Source organism: Elgaria multicarinata, chromosome 3, assembly GCF_023053635.1.
Source record: "Elgaria multicarinata webbii isolate HBS135686 ecotype San Diego chromosome 3, rElgMul1.1.pri, whole genome shotgun sequence".
Classification (NCBI taxonomy): Eukaryota; Metazoa; Chordata; class Lepidosauria; order Squamata; family Anguidae; genus Elgaria; species Elgaria multicarinata.
In genome coordinates, this window is record NC_086173.1 from 135,203,162 (window position 1) to 135,226,034 (window position 22,873).

At 43.1% G+C, this 22,873-nt stretch overlaps 1 protein-coding gene across 1 annotated transcript in view; it reads left to right on the forward strand.

Moving 5' to 3' along the window:
• The window catches only part of SUCLG2 (succinate-CoA ligase GDP-forming subunit beta), a 230,286-nt gene that overhangs the window by 124,292 nt on the left and 83,121 nt on the right, over positions 1-22,873 (forward strand). The window contains exons 8-9 of the mRNA XM_063122034.1: positions 540-701; positions 5,831-5,973. Coding sequence (XP_062978104.1) covers positions 540-701; positions 5,831-5,973 — 305 coding nt within the window. The remainder of the gene's footprint in view (positions 1-539; positions 702-5,830; positions 5,974-22,873) is intronic.

Genomic DNA, 22,873 nt, shown 5'->3' on the forward strand with positions numbered 1-22,873 from the left:
TTTGTTCAAGGGGGGGGGGATCATTTGTATAACCTATCATGCATGTAAGAATGTGCTTTTGATGGTGAAAACTATTTTATGAATATTAAATGGTGGGCTTTTCTCCCTGCTGTTCTGTACATGGCCTCACTCTTGTTAAAGGTGAATGTTCTGTACAGTTGACATTTTAGTAGTGATGTGAAAAGATTTATCACGAGCCCTTTCAGAGGCACAGCCATGGCTCTGGGTGAAGAATGGAGGGTCCATTTTTCCGGCCATCACTACTAGGAGGTGTTTGAGGGTCAACACATTTTAATTTAAGTCTCTGACTCCTGGTAGGCCTACGGCAATTGGGTTTTCATGTCTGCTGCTCACTTTGGTCTGCTTCTGTATAATTTGGTAGGGGAAAAACTTACATTGATTCCGCAGAGTTCAGGCATGTGAACTCTCAAGACGAAAATGTTTGGTGCTTGTAAATTATGCAACTCTACTTTATTTGAAATTTGGAACTAATCACTCAATAATTCCTTAATGTATTGATTTATTTCCCTTTCATTTAGTTGTGTGCTTTGATGCCAAGATAAACTTTGATGACAATGCTGAGTTCAGGCAAAAAGAGATATTTGCCATGGATGACAAATCTGAGAATGAGTTTATAGAAAATGAAGCTGCCCGCTATGATTTAAAGTACATTGGCCTGGATGGAAATATAGCATGTTTTGGTAAGCAAAAATATCTTACTCTGCAACATCCTTTCTGAAATTGTCACCTGCATAAATGAATACTTACCAGTTTTAGCAGGAGCACTAAAGAAAGAAAGAAAAAGCAATTGCTTGACTTTTATGAACCCAAGACTTGTTCCTGTGCACCACTATATGTGTAGTGTACATGCCAGGATGGTATATCATAGAATCATAGAATAGCAGAGTTGGAAGGGACCTACAAGGCCATCGAGTCCAACCCCCTCCTCAATTCAGGAATCCACCCTAAAGCATCCCTGACAGGTGGTTGTCCAGCTGCCTCTTGAATACCTCTAGTGTGGGAGAGCCCAAGAGCTCCCTAGGTAACTGGTTCCATTGTCGTACTGCTCTAACAGCCAGGAAGTTTGAACCTGTTCAGGATAGGGACTGCATCTAGAGCCCTATTCAGGTGTTCTGAAATTGAATGGGGCAAACACATGATGAGGGGGACCAATCTAGCCCTGACCCTCTTCTTCATCATGGAGGGTGCTCATAGAGGGAGACCATCCAAAATGGAGGTCCTCCTATACCCCTGGAGGCTGTCCCCATGAGTCAGAATTCTGATTTTCCAGGGTTCTAGCTGGCATGGAGAGACTCCATGGATACAAGAGGCTCTCCCCTTCTGACAGTCACCCTCCATGAGTAGAGGTTGACAAATGCAGTCTTAGTGGACTCCCATATTTGGTGGAATATCCAGCATATGCTTCTCAATACGTCTTGATATTTTGACAGGACATGCCTCAGACTTCTTTCCTTTCCTTTCCTTTTTTTCCTGTTTCCCTCTCCTGTTCAATAATGTCAAGGCAACCAACTTTTTAATCGCTTGCATGTTACATTGTTTATTTGCACCATCCTATTTCTGGGGTGGGTGACAACATTCCCCCCAGGCGGAGAACCTCAGCATTGTCTTTCATTCACATTAAACAACCACATTTCATGGAACTCTCATTTTAATATAGAATGGATGTTTTCTGTGTCACTTACGGCATAAATCATGTTCTGAAGTTCTTTTTTAAAAATTATGCATTGTATGACACTGACTGAGACCCAAAAAGCCCCTGAAGTGTTTGCGTGCTTCTGTGCACGCACAGATGCATGCACTAGGGCACTCCTCTTCTTTTTTTAACCTGACAGCAGCTCATTACGCTGTGTTAGAGACCATTCTTGAATTCTTCCCGAGATCTAAGAGCAGCTTAGGCTCATTCAGATATCACGTGGGCAATCCACAATCAGAATCTCCAACATTGTTTGTAACTTCAAAGCAGGTAGTTTGGTCAGGGAAGCAGTGGGCCCATTCAGACAATATACTAAGCCACATTAAGGCTGCTAACCCTTATGCAGCAAATGGTTAGTGAGGGTCTTTAAACCATGATTTATGTAGCCAACATGGTTAGGAATGGTTCACATGACACGCTAAGCCATACTGCTTAGCTCAAAATGCTTAAGTACCATGGTTTAGCATGTCATCTGAACAGGGTGAGAGCGTGGGATAGGGGTGGAGTTTAACCGTTTCCTCCCATACACTTCTGCAATCAAAACCACCCCTCTCCCAAAGCTGCTGTTCACTCCCCAGGATGAGGGTGGTGTGGAGACAGGTCCAGATAATGGGTTGGATCCAGATTTAAGCTGGGTCAACTATACTGGTGGAAGTGGACATCCTCATCCGTCCTTCTCATGGCAGCCCCTCCAGCCCGCTGAAAATGCTGCACAGAGAGTCAGGAGAATGGGGTTAGCCAGGGCTGGCATCAAGGTTAGGTATGGTTGTGCACCTGCGGAGGACCCATGTCCAGCAGGGCCCCACCAACAAGACACCCCCCCATGAGTTGCTCCTCTTCCTCTTTCCCATGGCAACTTGCTTGTTCCCCTGACTCTCACACTGGCACAGACAACGGTGGTGGTGAGAAGGAGGAGGAGGACCCAGTGCCACAGCCTACTTGCTCCCTTGCTCTCTGCCTGTCCAGCAAGCAAGTGGTGGCCAAGATGAGAATGAGGAGGAGGAGGAGCAGCAGCAGCAGCTGATGACAATGGCCATGAAAGGGTAGACTCAGTGAGGGAGGGGACCCATTAAGGGTGGCTTGCTCGAGGGCCCTCAAAAACCTAGAGCTAGCGCTGGGGTGATCTGTGGTGTGGGGGATCTCCAAAAATCTGGCTGAGAGAAGCAAAGCCCTTCCTCTCACGCAAGGCAGATCTTGGATCTGGCCCCGTGCAGCAGCTTCTGTTATTAAGCAAACAAGATGTTACAAGCCCGCCCACTAGTCCCATATTTGGAAATTTACTGTAGCAAAGATAGCCATATAAGTTTGGAATCATGGGGGCCAAAGCTTGTATTGTTGGAAAAGGTTTAAATTCCTCTACCCCCCACCCCAATAGAAGTAAAATGTACAAAAGAGCTGAATCAGTCCATATTCGATTTAAGGTTTCATTCACTTTTTTTTTCTTCAAAGCCTATCTAGGAAATAAAAGCCCATGTAGAAACATAACGTAATTTTTTTGCTGCTTGCAGTTTATAGTACATAGATTTATCCTCTCCTTGCTTAATTGCAAGATACAGAGATTGTGGTAGAACCAATTTGTAGCTTTGGTACTGAGGTCTTAATCTTAATGGAATTAACATTAAAAAAGATTTGTAGCTCATTAAACCAGTAGCACCATCAAATTATATGCCTCACACATCCCATCCGGATGCTAGGTTCCTGTACACTTCAAGCAGTGCCCAGGCGGAATTGCATCTTATTCCAAAAGAAAGAAGGAAAGAAAGAAAGAAAGAAAGAAAGAAAGAAAGAAAGAAGCTTACTTTGTAGAGGAGCCATCATTTTAATGTGCTAAACCATTTTCTTCTATCTCACCCAGATGAGCTAACATATTTTGCAAGGCAGGCAGCAGAGGTGCCAGGAATTTGTAGCAGAGGTGCCAGCAATTTTTTAAAATAAATATTAAAACATTGTCGTCCAAACAATAAGCGGTGGGAATTTGGTTAGAAGGAGAAATGGGTTTTTAAACGTTTAACCACAGAGTGTTAGCTTCATGCCAAGGTTAATGAAATTAGACATGGCCGATAAAACTGCCCAGGGAATTAAGGGATCAGTGGTAACTGAAAGAGACATTATATCGGGTTTCTCCTGGTTCAATAATATCTTTTATTCTTAATTCCCTGGGAAAGTATATTGTAAGTTTAGAACATGAAATGTGAAAACATCTTTGTAATCAGAACAATTAAGGCTACGTTTAGTAAGTACTAATCAATTAAGATTATCTTATAAATGGGTCATAATTTAGCCTGCAAGTCACAGGCAGTCCCCAAAGAAGATTTGGGTTGTATTTTCTTGTTGGCATCTGTCAAGGATGATTTCATTATCTATCCAAAAAAAGTGGACACTGCAACAAAATGTTGCAGGGCATCTTTATTCCCAAAGAGGGATGGTCTTGTTTAGGGTTCTAGCGAGCCTGGAAGAAGACCTTTGGGTCGCTATTCAGGGCTCACAGAACACGTTTTTTCTTTCATTTCCAAAAAAACCCAGAAGAGTCATGCTGGATCAGACCAAAGTACGGAAGTCTCCCCTGCAGCCAATGTGAAGCCAAACTGTCGTATTTTCTTTTTCCTATGTCCTCCACATTTTGTTGAAGTCCTGAAAGCCATTTAGGTTTGGGTTTGCTTTTGAATATTATTTTAATTTCCAAAAGTGTAGACTTCTGCAGCCTGAATAGTCCCTCAAATATGTAGAAACGATTACTTTTATTTTTGGTAGCTCTGTTTTGTGGTCCATTTGAAATTGCATTCCGCACTGTTTCCTTGATTCAAGCTGGCTTTCGTTGGAAAGTACCTTCCCTTTCATGTGAAGACCCACACAAATAACGTCTCACACCGCATTCTAATCCTCCTTAAAATATGTGTGCATATTTATAAAAGCAATTTAGCAATCACACAGACACACACTCTTCTTCTTTTTCTTTCACACATTGAGATGGCGAGTGCGAGAGAGAAGAGGAGGGTGCTGGAGGCCATGAGATGAACTCTTCAGGTCACTATGTATGAACCCAAACCCTGCTGAAATAGACGTCAGCGATCTTTGGCGCTTGGCTTCCTCGCGCTGTTCCTTATTGATTACATTTTTCAATTATTTTGCCGAATTGAACTTGATGAAATAAAGCGCATTTCACTGAAAGCATGTTCCATTGGAAACTGTAGGACTTGCAAGCAAATGTAATTTGGGGTGGTGTGCGTTGTCCCTTCTTAGACCAGTGTGCAGCCGCTAAAAAGAAGGCAAACTCCATGTTAGGCATTATAAGGAAAGGAATTGAGAATAAAATGGCCAGTATCGTACTGCCCTTATACAAATCTATGGAGCGACTACACTTAGAATACTGTGTACAATTCTGGTCACCACACCTAAAAAAGGATATCATAGGGCAGAAAAGGGCAACTAAAATGATGAAGGGGCTGGAGCATCTCCCCTATGAGGGAAGGTTGCATCAACTGGGATTGTTTAGCTTGGCGAAAAGGAGGCTAAGGGGAGACCTGATAGAGGTGTACAAAATTATGCATGGTGTGGAGAAGGTGGATAGGGAGACATTTTTCTCCCTGAAGCTGATTGGTGGGAAATCCAGGACAAATAAAAGGAAGTACTTCTTCACACAGTGCTTAGTTAAATTATGGAATTCACTACCGCAGGATGTAGTCATCGCCACCAATTTGGATAGCTTTAAAAGAGGGTTGGATAAATTCCTGTAGGCGAAGGCTACCAACGGCTACTAGCCCTGATGGTTGTAAGCTATCTCCAGTATTCCAGGCTGTAAGCCTGTGTGCACCAGTTTCTGGGGAACTCGGGTGGGAGGATGCTGTTGCATCATGTCCTGCCTTGTTGGTCCCTGGCCGATGGCTGGTTGGCCACTGTGTGAACAGAGTGCTGGACTAGATGGACCCTTGGTCTGATCCAGCAGGGCACTTCTTATGTTCTTATGTTCTAAATCTCTCTTTCTCCCTCTATTCCTCACTTCCTTTATTCCCCTTTCTTTTCTCCCCCCCCCCCCGATAATATCACTTTTAAGCTACATTCATACAGGTTGATATTCCCCCCCTTTAAAATGTAACCCTCTGACTCTCTTAATAACAGTTAATGGCGCTGGACTTGCTATGGCAACCTGTGATATAATTTCCCTTAATGGTGGAAAGCCTGCCAATTTCCTGGATCTCGGTGGAGGTGTGAAGGAAGCACAAGTGTACCAAGCGTTCAAATTGCTCACTGCTGATCCCAAGGTAAACTCTGCTGAATTTTGCACTGAAGATTACTTATTGCAATTAGGTATTGGCTTAATAAAGCCAAGAATATATTTTACTAAAGGTGCTTCCAGAGGGAAGGCTCCTATTACTAACAGTCTCAAAAGGCATTGCATGGAGCTACTCCATCTTCTCTTCCTTAACGGATTTGTTTTTCCCGGTAAGAAAAAAAAGATGGAAGAAGCAGTAGGAAACATGGAAAGGCTACAAGCTGAGGACGACAATGTCTGGGACCCCCATAATATTCCATGAATGAGACAGTGTCATTGGACAATAAAAGCCTTGTCTGGAAGGAAGCAAAAGCTCACCTGGGGAAAACGGCATCAAATGCATCCATTTTCTGAAACTGTGACAACCGCTAGTCTCATCCGTTCAATCTAGCTCAAACTTGTGTGTTTTATTCCAAAGGATCACACCCCAAACCTGCAATATAAAGAGCATTTCTACACGAGGCTTTTATTGCATGCTTGTGATTGGGCACTCACAGAGGTTTACACGATGTTGTCAACCTCCAGGATGTCTCCCGCACATTTTGACCTTTATTCCGCTTTTTAAAAGATCAGAGTTAATGCGGCAAGGCTGTATAATGAAACATAAAACTTGCAGAGAAATGAATTCCTGGTATCAAAGCATAAATCCTCTGAACTTAATCCCGCAAATAATCCGGAAGAAAAATCTCCAGAAAATTGCGGGATTTAAAGCCTGGTGTGATCACAGCCATAGATCTATGTGCACAGACATCGACATCATGATGTTAATTCAAGCCTTGCTGATTGATCTGGATTCCTCTTTTAATGCAAATGGTGATACAAAACCACATTCCACGATGCTTTTAACTGAGTTGTTCATGATCGAAGTTACTGTGTGTGGTCAGCTCTTTCTGAAGTTACCTCTTCAGCTCAGTTTTACAGTTTAACACAAAAGCTATCCTTCACCCTCGGGGAATATGTGGGGTGGGGAGAGGAATTGCTTTAGCATTACAACAAAGTACCTTTTCAGACACTCACAATTTGACTATATTTCAACATTGCAATGTAATCGAACTGTGGGGAAGTATTCATATCTTAACTGGTCTGTCACTGGGTTGGACTGTTTTAAATCAGAGTCTTTGCATTTTTGAAGCTAACAAAAATAGAAAAGGGTTTTGGAGTATGCCCGGTTAATTTCATCCTCCAAGTTCATGGACTGCTAGTGGGGTGGGAGCCATCTCCTCACAGCAAGCTCCCTTACCATGCAATTAGTGTCTAAACACGTAAAATGCATAGACCTCTTTGACCTACTTGCCGAGCGGCCTGGGCATCCCCTTCGCAGTGTTGTGGTGGCATGCCACAGGGGGAAGTGTATGGCAGTCTTCCATCTACATTGAGGGGGCCAGGCGTAGCCATCTTTTCCGGCTTGATTGGCACCATACCTCTTGTCAAAGTGTGAACCAGATAGGAAAGGCATGGTTGGAGTACTTCTACATTCCGTAGCCCCATGGAATCACGCCCCCAGAGAGAAGCCGCACCCATGCTTCTGTGTAGGGAGCACAGAGGCACATCCAGTTGGGTAGGAAGGACCAGTGTCATGAACACTGCCCCCGTAGTTGATAGATTCTGATGATCCCTGCAGTAGTGTGGTATTTCCCCCTTGATTCCAGTAGTATGGAGCCAAAGAAACAACAGTGTGAGTAGATGTTTACACGCTTCTTAGTCTAACGACCTGAAAAGCACTAGATTCGGTTCCCTGCTTTCTGTGACAAAATAGTCAAAGGAGTTGGTGTGTTTGATCATTTGATTGTGGCACTTCTGTTTTTGATTTTTGTTTTAAACTCTCAATTTTACTTAATAATTCTGGTTGTCTTTTATCTGCTGCTTTGTTTTACTGGTTCATCTTAACTGTGTTACTTGGCGTGATATGCTTGCCTTTTCCGTTTTTCCACGGAAAGAATTGCCTTCTGTCTTCTAAGCCAGAGAAGCGCCTCCTCTGTGCCTCCTTGAGTTTGCCTCTCTGCCCCTTTGTTCTCTTTCACTTGTTCCATTTTTACCTTTTCAGTTCTTGTCCAGCTGGCTTCCTGCTGCTTTTCAGAATTCATCTTTTTTTTTTAAGCCTCCCACTGGACAAGTTGAGCTTCCCCCACACCCCCCTTTGTAAAATAAGTGTCCTGCAAAAATCAGTGCCTGCCCTTGGGCACCTTGCTAATAGGAATGTCAGACCTCGACATGTAGGTACAATTGGCGCCTGTGGCTTTGTCCATTGTAGATTTCAAATCGTACAGAAATTATTACCATCATCCTTTAAAAAAAATAAAAAGTAACCTCCATTCCTTTGACTGTGTCACTCTGCCCACCAGCTATTGTTCCCTGATTTTTCATTTGGGGGAGGGGGGTTCTTTATAAATGAGTCACTTCTGAACTGCCTGTCCCTTGACCCTGCGGTGTGACTGATTTTAAGTGTTTACCATTCTGGCACTGCTGTGGCCATGGGTGATGTTGCTGCCATTACCGACCGGCCATCAGAGAGATAATTTTAGCTTTCCCTTTTTGCAGTAAGTCATGAGGAATATTGGTGGGTGGGTGCGGATTAAATTGGGGTTTCCGAGGATATATTGCAGATGATCGATCTCATGGTTTTAGAAGAAGAATTACAAATTGCCTTTTATTCATAATCACCTTTCCTGCCATGCAATTTATGCCCATGTCTGAGTTACTGGAATGTAACAGCTAAGGACATATTTGCAAGGCTGGTTTTAAGTTCTGCCTGCTCTCCTTCCATTTCCTCCACTACCTCTCATTCATCTGCTCCCAGCCATCTTCTGCTCATGTTGCTAACAGGAGCTATTCTGTCTTTCTCTTCTGGCCCTGTACATCTGGGAGAAGCAACCTCATTAGCACCAGGCATTTCATTCCCTGAGTCAGAAGGAACATTATTTATTTATTTATTACATTTATACCCCACCATTTTTCCTGCAAGGAATCCAAGGCGGCGTACATAATCCCCCTCCTCTCCATGTTATCCTCACAACAACCCTGTGAGGTAGGTTGGGCTGAGAGTCTGTGACTGGCCCAAAGTCACCCAGTGGGCTTTCATGGCCGAGTGGGGACTAGAACCCGGATCTCCCGACTCCCAGTCCAACACCTTAGCCACTACACCACACTGGAGTTCTATTGGCCATTTCTTAAATCCTTACCCTAGCCTCTTGTCTGCTCCCAGTTTTGCCCCCCAGAAGACCTCTGTGGTGCCACTTTCCTTACAATATTCAAATCCCTCCTCAAAACTCATCTCCCCGCTAATTCCGATGCTGTTCTATAACTCAGCCTGTAACTCTGCAAGTGAACAAGCAACTGAAACAACTGCATGTTGTTACTTCCCTGTTCACACCTGACTCCACAACAGTTTCCCCTGTGACAAACAAGGCTGACGCTATCATGAGGCAGAGTGAGACAGCCATCTGAGGCAGAAGAATTTCAGTGTCATTAAAGGGCAGCAAAGCACTTGTTATTTAGGGTGCAATCCTATTCATTTCACTTCATTCATTTATATTTCTATACTGCCCACAACTCTGTGAGTGGATCACAAAAATTAAAAAAAAGATTAAATACATTATATAAAGTATTTAAAAAGTATAAGGAAATAAAACAGATAGCATATACCACCACAACAACTACAACATATTTCTAAAATAATTTAAAACCATCAGCCAGAGAGGATCCAGGACCTGATCAACAAGACTCATATGCATGTTTAGACAGGGGAAAAAACCCTACAACTCCCAGCATGCTGGCTGGGGTATGCTGAGAGTTGTAGGACCTTTTTCTGTCTGAACATGCATAGGATGGTGCCCTTAATTTGTGATTCTTGTAATTTTTTATTTCCAGGGAGGATTGGGGGAGAGGTTATTGTGGGATTTTCTGCCTCTGGTGCCAAAAATTTTTTGGCTGGCTTTGGGTAATATGCACCTTGGATGCTTTTTGTTGTTCTGCCTCAGGCAGCAATGTGCATTCAGCTGTGCCGTGATGACAGTTTTAGACTGTAAACTCCTAGGGGCAGGGACCTGTCCTCTTATATTTGATAAAGCACCATGCATGCTGATAGTGCTAGATAAATAATGAATAATAATGTATTGGAGCTCCCTCTCCCAGTTTTAAAGAGCCTGGAGAGAAAGCTACTACATTAAGACCACCGCTCATCTCAGGTGCATGCTCTTCGGATCACAAGAGTTGGCCCATAGGGGCCCCTCTTAGGTTCTGTTTTAGAAAGCTACTTGATTTTGTAAACCGCCCAGAGAGCTTCGGCTATTGGGCGGTATAGAAATGCAATAAATAAATAAATAACATTTGGGAGTCAGGGCATGGGGCCTGAGGATTGTGTCAGGGTTTCCCCCCCCCCCCCCTTACTTTTTCTGCCATAATTCAAGCACCGATGCCTGAAAACTCCAAGACAGACTTCAATTATGCTTTTTTAGTTTTTCCACCTGGGGAAGGTTTGCTGATGTGGCCTGGAGAAAGTGTTCCCATTCCGTGGCTATCCACTGGACTGGCTAATTGCATCTCTGAATTAAACAATAATAATGTATATTAATGTAAATTATATTGATATAATAATATAATATAACAATAATCATTTATATTAATATACAATTTCTGTGACGACCCCGTCCTGCTATCCATTTTTGCCAGCAATGTCTCATCTCATAACTACATTCTGCAAGTAGCACATAAAAAACAAACTCCCTGTTTGTTCAGATTAGGGCCTCCTTGGTGTCGGCAGTGCAAATGTGGAAGTGCTCGCCTGAAGATATTAGTTAGCCTTCCTCAACCTGGCGTCCTCTAGAAGTGCTGGAATTATTTATTAATATTTATTTATTTAAAACATTTATATCCCGCCCGATATCATTAAGATCTCAGAGCAGCATACAGATAAAAGCATACAGTATAAAACAATAAATATGCACAGTTAAAAACAAATTAAACCATGAACAAAGTTAAAACAATAGATAATTTAAAAGCAGTCAAAACAGTTAAAACAATGTGCCATCTTCGTGGATTTAACTGCCATATTCCCCCAGTCCAATGCAACTCGAGGGCACCCTTATGGAGAGGGCTGGGGTTAATTCATCTTCCTTTTCATTATGTTTCATTGGGAATTAGAGACTTTTCCCTTTAGGGCGGGTTTAGACAGAAAAAGGGCCTACAACGCCCAACATGCCCCATCCAGTCTAAACTTTCATAGGGTTGCACCTTTAAACAATTTGATTCCATTGTTGCTTGATTTCACTGACTGCTAGTTTTGGTACGTTGTGTCTTTGTCTTTGCTGCTGCTGTGGCAAAGGTGTTTTAATGATTGATGACTGTTTCTATGCTTTTTACACTATCTAGGCCGCTTTGAGCAACTCCTTTTTCAGACGGAGAAAGCGGAGTATGCATTTCTTATAAAATAAATAAATAAATGTTGGAATAATGGAGCCACCATACAGGGCCTGACTCCACAAGGCCCCATTGTATTCAAACAAACACTTAAATGTTTCTGTAAACTTTAAATGAAAATATGAGCGAGGAAGGAATTCTCTTTGAGGTTAAGAGCATAAGAATAGCCATACTATTCTATATACTGCCTTCGATACTATCGACCATGGTATCCTTCTGGATAGGTTGTCTGAGCTGGGAGTTGGAGGTACTGCGTTGCAGTGGTTCTGCTCCTACTTGGATGGCCGATTCCAGAAGGTGGTGCTGGGGGATTATTGCTCTGTGCCGTGGCTCCTAAGCCATGGGGTTCCACAGGGCTCTATCTTATCCCCTATGCTGTTTAACATATACATTAAGCCGCTGGGGGAGGTTATCCGGAGTTGTGGACTGAGGTGTCATCAATATGCAGATGATACCCAGCTCTACATTTCCTTTTCATCAAACCCAGGTGAGGCAGTGGCTGTTCTGAACCAGTGCCTGGGCACGGTAATGGACTGGATGAGGGCTAACAAACTGAGACTCAATCCAGACAAGACGGAGGTACTGTTAGCGGGTGGTTCTTCTGTCCGGCGAGGTGATGTTTGCCCTGTCCTGGACGGGGTTGCACTCCCCCTAAAGGATCGGGTCCGTAGTTTGGGGGTGCTCTTGGATCCAGAACTGTCACTTGAGGCACAGGTGAACTCAGTGGCAAAGAGCACCTTTTATCAGCTTAGGCTGATATACCAGCTGCGCCCTTATCTGGACAGAGATAGCCTAGCTACAGTTATCCATGCTCTGATAACCTCTCATTTGGATTACTGCAATGCGTTATACGTGGGGCTGCCTTTGAAAACGGTCCGGAAACTTCAACTGGTACGAAACAGGGCAGCACGCTTACTAACAGGGACTGGCCGACGAGACCACATTACACCAGTCCTTTTCCAGCTTCATTGGTTGCCAGTCCAGGTCCGGGCCCGATTCAAAGTGCTGGTATTAACATTTAAAGCCCTAAACGGCTTGGGGCCAGGTTATCTGAAGGAACGCCTCCTCCCGTATGTACATGCCTGGACCCTAAGGTTATCTTCAGGGGTCCTTCTCCATGAGCCCCTGCCAAAGGAAGTGAGGCAAGTGGCTACCAGGAGGAGGGCCTTCTCTGCTGTGGCACCCCGGCTGTGGAATGAGCTCCCTAAGGAGGTTCGCTTGGCACCTACATTATATGCTTTTAGACGCCAGGTGAAGACCTTTTTATTCTCCCAACATTTTAACAATCTATAAATTTTAAATAACATGGTTTTAAATTTGTAATTTTGCATTGCTGCTGTTTGTTTGAGCTTTTATATTGTATTTTATATTATGGTTTTATACTGTTGTTTTATACTTTAAATGGTTTTAATTTTTGTGAACCGCCCAGAGAGCTCCGGCTATTGGGCGGTATAGAAATGTAATAAATAAATAAATAAATAAATACTGGATCGGAGCAAAGGCCTACCTAGCCCAGCATCTGTTCTCACAGTGGCTGGCCAGCGGTCCGTGAGAAGCCCCCAAGCAGGACATGATCACAACAGCACCCTCCCATTTCTGTTCTCCAGCAACTGGTGTTGAGGGGCATAATGCTTCTGATCCTGGAGATAACGTATAGCCATCGTGACTAGTAGCCATAGATTACCTTGTCCTCCATGCTTCTTTGATCAAGTTCAAACATGGTGTTAAATTTAGGGTGACCATATGAAAAGGAGGACAGGGGTCCTGTATCTTTAAAGTTGTATAGAAAAGGGAATTTCAGCAAGTGTCATTTGAATGCATGTAGCACCTGATGAAATTCCCTCACATCACAACAGTTAAAGCTGCAGGAACCCTGTCCACTTGACCAGATACAAAAGAGAGGAGGGCTCCTGCAACTTTAACTATTGTGATGAAGAGGGAATTTTACCATGTGTGGCATGTATACAAATGACGCCTGCTGAAAATCCCTTTTCTCTACAACTTTAAAGATACAGGAGCCCTGTCCTCCTTTTCATATGGTCACCCTAGCTAAAGTGGCTCCCCTATAACCATAGGAGGGAAGCCTGAAAGCTCACCCCCACCCCACCATGGAACACAGATGTTCATGTTACTGATTTGTTCATGTGAGGCAGAAGGTCACACCAAATTGTCTTTGCTTATTTATTTATTTATTACATTTATATACCATCCCTAAGCCAAAGCTCTCTGGGCGGTTTACAAAAGTTAAGAACTGTGAACATTAAAAACAAATATACAAACATTTAAAACCATAAAAACAACAATATCCATTTAAAACAACTACTCTGGGGTCAGTTAAAAAAAAAGTATAACACAAGTTGTTTTAAAAGTAGGCTTAAAGAGATGGGAAAAGATGGTTTCTCTTTTGAATAGAAGCTTCTATTTATGATGTTTAGAATATGATCAATAACAACATCAGAACTTTAATCAAATCAACTGATTATTAACAACTGTTTACTTGTCATATTCAGAGGAAATTATATTGACTGACATTTTTCCACCACAGTAAAACGTTGGCTATTGGCAGCTGTTAGCTCACGTAAATGGAATAATTGATGACAAGCTTAATTTGTTTTTTTCTACAGGCATGCCTCAGTCCAAACACAGACTGTTTTATGAATATGGAATAAGCATTTCTTATTCATGTCACTTTTCTTAAGCTTGTTTACTTCTGTCCAACGAATCACTTCTGTCCAATGCAATGAAGGTGAAAATAATGGTGGGGGGGTGGGGTGGGGGGCGGACATCAATGCCATTATGTTGTGTGTACATGAATAGGAGGTCTTGTGGCATCTCTGGCAGTAAACAGAATTCGGAAGGAAGGTATCATTAAATATTTCTGCTGTTTGCTTATTTTTCAGCTGTCATGTGTGTCAAAATAATACCGTTTGTCCATTTTAAAATACATTTTTGCCACTACTATTTTCCTTTTGATTTGACGAAGTCTTAGGATTTATTTTCCTAAAATTGCAGCCTATTCTGCAGCATAACGGGTGGCTTTGGTGATCATCTAGCATAATGGAGGTCAAATAGAAGGGGGGGGGAGATGAGTTCTAAATGTTATTTGAAATGTGTAGCTAAACAAAAAATTGGGGAATATTGGGGGAGAAGATGGCTCTACAAAGACGTTTAGACGTTTTTGGAGCCTGACCCATTTACTTAGAATAACTGGTTTTCATTGGAATGCGTAACATTACTTGGAAGGATAGTTCTGGACAACCAGGTTTCCAGTGAGCTTTTCCTACATACCGATCCAAAGCAGTCTGAGATGCCTGGACAGATATCAAGTAGTTTAAAGGGGGTTGTCAGGAAAATGGTGTAGGGAGGAAGGGTTAACCCAGAAGTAGGGAATGTGTGGCCTTGCAAATGTTTTGGCATACAGCTGTCTTCCTCCCTCACCATTCGCTATGCTGGCTAAAGTGGATGGGAGCTGAAGTCCAAAACATTTAGAGGGCCACAAGTTGCCCATCCCTGAGTTAAACACTCCATCTCCCCATCCAAATTCCAGTCCAATCTCAACAACCCAGTCACAAATTTTCCATATCACATGTAGGTTAACCCCTAATTATACCAATTCTGGGAAGAGGGTGGGATTTATTGTTCCTGATCAAAACAAATTCCAGCACTGCCTACAGTATCCCAAAGTAAACTGGGCTTCACTGTTGTCAAACTGTTGTTCCTGTTCCATCAATGCTGAGCAAGTTGGTTTGCTCAAGGCAATTCAGGGCCGTGTTAAAGAACACACTTATTTACTGCTGTATTTAAATCAATCTCTCATAAATGGCGATTGTATTTCTTGGGTACAATCCAGACAAGATTAAGGGTGCTTGTGTTCCATTGAAAGCAATATTACTTAAATGTACAGTTAGGCGCTTAAAGCTGCAATCCTATACCCACAGGCCCAGGAACCTGCCTGATAAACAAATAATAAATAAATAAAATAATAAATAAACTCAATGGAACTTTTTTGTGAACTGCCCAGAGAGTTTCAACTATTGGGCGATATAGAAATGTAAACAAAACTTCTTGCTGAATAGACAGGTATAGCATTGTGCTGTAAGCCTCAGTGAATTTAAAGCAAAGGTGGGGAGCATCTTTCAGTCCAAGAGCCAAATTCAATTTCAGAGAAGCTCCCAGGGGCGGTTGGAATTGAAAGTAAAAGGGACATGGCCAAACCCACAAAAAATACCAGCATATTTAGCTGAAAGTACTTCATGCAGTAACTAAGCCTTCAGAGAGAGGTAGGATGTGGGTGGGACACACTGCACAATAGCTGGGAAACCACTCAACCATGGGTGGTTAAGAGAAGGTGGCATGGCCTTCTAGGAACTCCTGGAAGGCCAGATTTCTACCCAGGAAGCCTGGATTTGAACCCTGTGCTTGAGGTTGCCCACCACTGATTTAAGGAGGCTGAAGAATGCAGACTTTTCCTGGATTGCACTTCGTGGCTGTGAATGAGAACATCAGAAGAGCCATGCTGGATCTGACCATGGGTCCATCCAGTCCAGCACTCTGTTCACACAGTGGCCAACCAGCTGTTGGCCAGGGCCCCACAAGCAGGACATGGGTGAAACAGCACCCTCCTGCCCATTTTCCCCAGCAACTGGTGTGCATATAGGCTTACTGCCTCTGAGACTGGAGGCAGCAAGCCTATGTACTCTGTCAAGTCTTTTCTCCTTCATTTAAGGGGATGGCATTCTTCCTCCACCCCCGCTTCCCATTGTCATTGTTGGCATACAACACTGAACAAAGTAAAGTGTAAACAGCGTTCAGTTCTAAATGCAGTATGGTATGTTTGCCGTGGATTTATTTGACTTGTCAAATTACACATCATTAGGTAATAGAGAAGAAGCCATATTTTTTCGGTGGTCATTAACAAGCCCTTTGAATTCCAATTCAAATACCGTGCATCTTTTATACGCCTCATTGCCCAGTTCTTCTTTGCGCAGCATGAAAGTGTCTTTCATTTGGGGCTGGCTTCTTTCTCTTTCTTTCTTTTTTGCTGTCTCTCGTCGAAGAGCGATGCAAGGAAACACAGTATGAAATTCCTTGGAAGCTTGCGGAGAGTTGGGAGCATGAAAAGAAAGTTTGTTTCTTACAGGGCGTGGCACTAATGGCGTTCAAATATGGCCCACATCTCCTGGCATGTGCAAGAATGATGTATTTAGGGATGAGACCACACCTCCCTGGTTTCCATTCAAAAACAATGCTTTCCATTCAAAAGATCCCAGGTTGATTTATTTATTGCATTTCTATACCGCCCAATAACCGAAGCTCTCTGGGCAGTTCACAAAAATTAAAACCATGAAGTACAATTCAAAGCCTAAAACAATCAACAATATAAAACACAATATAAAAGTTCAATATAAAAACACAACCAGGATAAAACCAAGCAGCAATGCAGAGATTTATACAGATTTAAAATGCAGATTTAAAACTGCAAAGTTAAAAGCCTAAGGGCTCATCTACACCAAGCAGGATATTGCACTTCAGTACCACTATAAACCAGTAGCGTAGATCCTGCAATGCACTTCAATACTGCTATAAAGCAGTAGTGTGGCTCCTGCCTTTTATATATAGCTTTCATACTGCTTTCATAGTGGAATATCCTGCTGGTGTAGAAGAGCCCTAAATGTAGGTGCCAGGCAAACCTCTCTAGGGAGCTCATGCCACAGCCAGGGTGCCACAGCAGAGAAAGTCCTCCTCCTGGTAGCCACCTGCCTCACTGCCTTTGGCTGGGGCTCACAGAGAAAGAGCCCTGAGAATGATCTTAGGGTATGGGCAGATACATATAGGAGGAGGCGTTCCTTCAGATAGCCTGGCCCCAAGCCGTTTAGGGCTTTGAAAGTTAATACACTTTGAATCAGGCCCGGTCCTGAACTGGCAGCCAGTGAAGCTGGAAAAGGACTGGTGTGATGTAGTCTCATTGGGAAGGTTCACTTCCTGCCATCCGGGCTTAACACGTCTTGGCTTACAAGGCTGGGAAGGACCTTTGTATGGGACACTAGAGAATGGGTGGCAGACAAAATAAGACATTGGTAGACTAGCTGGTCCGATGGTCTGGCTCAGTAGAAGGTGGCTTTATTTAGATTGCACATCGTTTCAAATATAGATATAAAGATGCCATTGTTTTAAAAAGCCACATCAGAGTCAACTTTTAAAATTCCCCTGACTTTCATGAAATGGCTTGTCATGCAGCACTGGAGACTGAAGTTACATAGTGGGAGTGGAAATAAAGCATTCTTCTGGTTGCGTAGCTCTTTATATTGTGGCCAATAACTAGTATAGGTTTGGGGTCATTTTAAAAGCTAAGGCCAAGTTTGGGGTCATAGTATAGGTTTGGGGTCATTTTATAAGCTCCCAGGGGGTGGGAGTGAAAATCCTTGTAATTTTAGGAGCAGATCTTGAGACTCTCCCACAAAGGGTCTCAAGGAATGCATGTTGCTGAAAGATTGACAGAAGAGACTTCTAGCCCCTCAAGATTTGGACAGTTTGCAATCCATACACACATTCTAATGGCTTTAAACCAGGAATGGGTAATTTGTGGCCTTCCAGATGTGTTGGCCTATATCTCCCATCAGGCCTAGCTAGCATAGCCAAAGGTGAAGGATCATGGGAGTTGTAGGCCAAAACAACTGGAAGGCCACAAGTTGCCACCAGAAGCAACCCCAATTACAAAACAATATGTGAAAGATGTTCAGTATTTGGACTTTATAACATCTTCATGAAGAAGGAGCTCCACATCTGGAAACCCACAAGAGCTTCATATGATTTGGGTAAAACCCAGCTAAAGTCGTACTTCAAGTAGACCTGTTGAAATGAATGGGACTTAAGTTAATCATGACTAATTTAAGGGCCATTCATTTCAGAATTAGCTGGATTCTACCCATAATTTCAACTAAAGATTAATCATCCAGTAGTGCCTTCTGTTTTTTATTATTAATCTTGGTGGTGGTGGTGGTTTTTATTGTGAATTTAACAAAACAAATTGTGAGGAGAAGAAGAAAAGAACAAGAAATTATGTGCATAGAAATATCAATATTCCATCAAGTATAACATTGTGTGTGTTTTGTAAGAGAGAGAGAGATTATGTGCAAGTTTTAGGGTTATAGGTTAAAATAATTTCAAAATTAGGTCCAGAAAACAACATAAGAAGTCTTGTGAAGATTCTGCAGCATTGATTTTATGCTAGTTCAGAATTTACCCACTGAGATCTTCATTTTATACTCTGAAAAGTGCAGTGGAGTCCCATATATTCACGTTCTGAATTGTGGGTTTTATTTTTCTCTGGCACTTTTACCCTGTCTTTTGCCAGGACAGCCTCCAGGCGGCTCTCGGTATAAATGCTAAAATACAACAAAAGAAGCATGTTATGTGAGCTTTTGCTGCAGTGCTTAGTCTTAATTCTAATTTTTTTTTCCTGGCAACTGTGTGTTCAGCCAAGCAATTTTCATTTTATACTGTTGCTTTTATTGCATTTAGTTTTGTTTCAGAGTGTTTACCCCCTCTCTACCCCCCCTTTTTGGGGAACAAGCGTTTTTGTCATGATTTAGTGCGCTGTCCTTCCTTATTACAAGGTAGAACCTTCATTTGCTGTGTGGGCATTTTTCATCCCATTGGAAGGAGAAGTGATTTAATACCTTTTTATTTGATGAATGGAGATGTAAGAGTTTGCTTAGAATGGGGGTGCTAATGCAGGTTTTGTCAAACTTAGTCACAAAGTGTTACGCTGACGGAAGCGTGGACTAGAGGCTTGATGCCAACAAGGCTTAATTAACCATTAAAACATTTTTACAAGAGCTGAATTGCTTTTCTTTTGAGCTAGATATTAACATTTATCACTGTCGGCAGAGCCATAGACCAGGGATGGATAGTTGGTTGCCCATGGGTCTGATTTGGCTTCCCCAAACGTTTCTGGGCCCAATTGAAAGTGCTGGTGATGGCCTTGAAAGCTCTAAATGGCCCGGGAACAGGTTATTTGAAGGACTACCATCACGTGTATTAAGTTGCCCGGACCCTAAGCTTGACTTTGTAGGTTCTGCTCACATGCCTGCCAGTGGCATCCATCAGGTTGGCGGGCATAAGAATCAAGGTCTTTTCTGCAGTGGCCCCATGCTTATGGCATGCTGTTTCGAGCAAGGTACACCTGGCTTCTTCCCTTTTTATTTTTAAATAGGCCTTAAAGTCCTGGATGCTTAAGCCCATTTTTAATGGATGCTGGTATACAGTTTTGAGTCAGTCAGTAAGGTTTCATTGCTTTCAGCCAATGATTGAAGCTGTCCAATAAAAGATCTATTCCAGAGATACAAACTCCCAGCAGTTCAATTTCAGAATGTAAAACCTGAAGATTAAAATTTAGAAACAATAGACAGCACAATAACCAAATATATCAGTAGGTTTGCCAAAGTAAAGCATCATTGTGGCAATTCACTGCCAAATCTGAAATAGTTTTGCTCGGATGCTCAAGGCCACAAAGGCAGAAAGAGAATCCCTATGGGCCACATGTGGGTGACCATATCAAAAGGAGAACAGGGCTCCTGTAACTTTAACAGAAAAGGAAATTTCAGCAGGGGTTATTTGTATGCATTGAGCACCTGATGAAATTCCCTCTTCATTACAACAGTTAAAGCTGCAGGAGTCTTGCCATCTTTTGTATCAGGGCTCCTGCAGCTTTAACCATTGTGATGAAGAGGGAATTTTACCAGGTACTGCATGCCATGTCTAACCCTACTGCCCCTGTTTTGGGAGAAGATGATTCAGGTACTCAATCAGAATTAGAAGACGCAGCGCCAGACACCAGCCAGCCTGTACCAGCGGGGGAGGGAGCTCTCACAGGTGATTCCCCAGCTGGGAGTCAGCCCTCTCCAGAGCTTATCTTTTCAAGGCCAAATCCTATATATTCAGTGGGAAGTGAGGTTGCTTATGGAGGTGAGCATCTCGACAAGCTAGCTAATGCTAGGGCCCGCCGGAAGCTGAAACACACAGCACAGAAGGGAGGTGTAAGAAAGTCGGTTAGATTACGCCAGAACCTGCCTCTGCACCAGGCATTTGAGAAGTGGCTTCCTATTCTTCTTGAACGGACAATTGTCTTGCTTAGTTTGTATAGTTTTGCCTAGGGAGACGTTTCCAAGAGGTTAGACTCCTTTGTGGATTACTTCGCAAGCCTTGTCATTTGCCTCCCATCGAAAGCAGGAGTGTTCTGAGAAACACGACAATCACATGAGCATTCATGGAGTATAGGGGCGGGTATTGTTCTGGCCCCAGAGGGGCAGATTGCCTCCTGGGACACTCACAGGGACCAGTGGACCCCTCCTTCTCAAAGCCCAGCCCCTGATATCATCAGACTCCTTTCTCTGTGCAGAAAGAGGCACTAAGAGATTGCTGCATGTCTGTCTCTGTGTGGAGAAAGAGATTGTCTTCCCTTGCTGAATGCTGAAGAAAGGAAGCCCTTTTCCAGCCCTGAGCATTGGATGGGGCAGAGTCTGAAAGACAGTCTGATGGGCGGGAGGGGAAACTGCCACAGGCCAGAGATTCTCCATCCCTGGTTTAGTTGACAGCTTAACAAAAGATGTGCATGCTAGTTATGTTCACACAATTAACCTCACGTCTAGTTTGGACCACAGTCTATGTCATTTGGCAATGTACCTGGGTCTGAAATGTAAGGAGAAAATAAAGAGCAGAAAATAAGTGGCTGAATTGAGGGGTGCAGGGACATGGGAAAGATAAGAACGACGACTTCGGCTTACCTTTGCATAGCACTCTCTGATCATGTGTGAGAACATTTGATTTACAGCAATGTGGACCTGCCATGTTTCAAAAGCCATGCTACAAGAGCCATGGAGTGATGTGAAAAGCAATTTCCCGTTCCTACATTTTTCAGAAGTGTATCAACGCTGGCTACTGTTTAAGGTTTGAAACTAGATTTAAACTGGATCAGCAACCCTGATAGAAGTGGACTTCCCTACCCTCTCCTTCCTACAGCAACCTCTGCAGTCCCCTGAAGATCCTACATAATGAGTCAGGAGACCCTGCTGAATGGGGTGAATTGGGGTTTGGAGAGATAGGGGTTCCCCTAAAAACAGAGGTACCTCCTAAAAGCAGAGCCCTTCCTCTTGCATAAGGCAGATCTTGGCTCCATCCCTTAATCTACAGAAGCACCTTTTTCACTTTGTGTGGAAAGGAAGGAAAAGTCACCAGGAGTTGTTCAAAGGATGGAGGAGCACCACAATCATACAGTCACTTTAGGAGCATGGTGGAGAAGACGAGCAATGCAACTGCCTCTCCATTACATAGATTGTATTGTCAGCCTTCTACATCTATGAACCAGGCCACTGGGCAATGCAGATTCCAATGGGGTGATCCCATTATTATTATTATTATTATTATTATTATTATTATTATTATTATTATTTTATATAGCACCATCTATGTACATGGTGCTGTATAGAGTAAAACAGTAAATAGCAAGACCCTGCCGCATAGGCTTACATTCTAATAAAATCATAATAAAACAATAAGGAGGAGAAGAGAATGCACCAAACAGGCACAGGGTAGGGTAAAACTAACAGTATAAAAGTCAGAACAAAATCAAGTTTTAAAAGCTTTAGGAAAAAGAAAAGTTTTTAGCTGAGCTTTAAAAGCTGCGATTGAACTTGTGGATCTCAGATGTTCTGGAAGAGCGTTCCAGGCGTAAGGGGCAGCAGAAGAAAATGGACGAAGCCGAGCAAGGGAAGTAGAGACCCTTGGGCAGGTGAGAAACATGGCATCAGAGGAATGAAGAGCACGAGCGGGGCAATAGTGTGAGATGAGAGAGGAGAGATAGGAAGGAGCTAGACCGTGAAAAGCTTTAAAGGTCAACAGGAGAAGTTTATATTGGATTCTGAAGTGAATTGGAAGCCAGTGAAGAGATTTCAGAAGTGGAGTAACATGGTCAGAGCGGCGAGCCAAGAAGATGATCTTAGCGGCAGAGTGGTGGACAGAAACCAACGGACTGATGTGAGAAGAAGGAAGGCCAGAGAGAAGAAGGTTGCAGTAGTCCAACCGAGAAATAACCAGTGCATGAACAAGCATCTTGGCAGAAGAGACAAACAAAAATGATCGAATCCTGGCAATATTATACAGGAAAAAACAACAGGATTTAGCTACTGCCTCTTCCACATCACCAATTCCCTTCTGCAAGCAATCAGTACCTCCACTAGGGGGACCCACCGCTTAAGGAAATGAGAGTCAGCATTTCCTAGAGGAAGTCCCAAAAGGAGCAGAAGCACTTTTTTCTGGAAGGGGGCAGGTCAATGGAGCTCCCTTATGTGAGCTCCCCCAACCTGCCTCCCAGTGTGGCCCCTGGAAGCGCTAAATCCCCCTTACATAAGGAATCTGCAGGAAGAAGGAGAATCGCCTGGGTGTAAGCGCCCTGTTGGATGCTGCCCTTTTTGTCC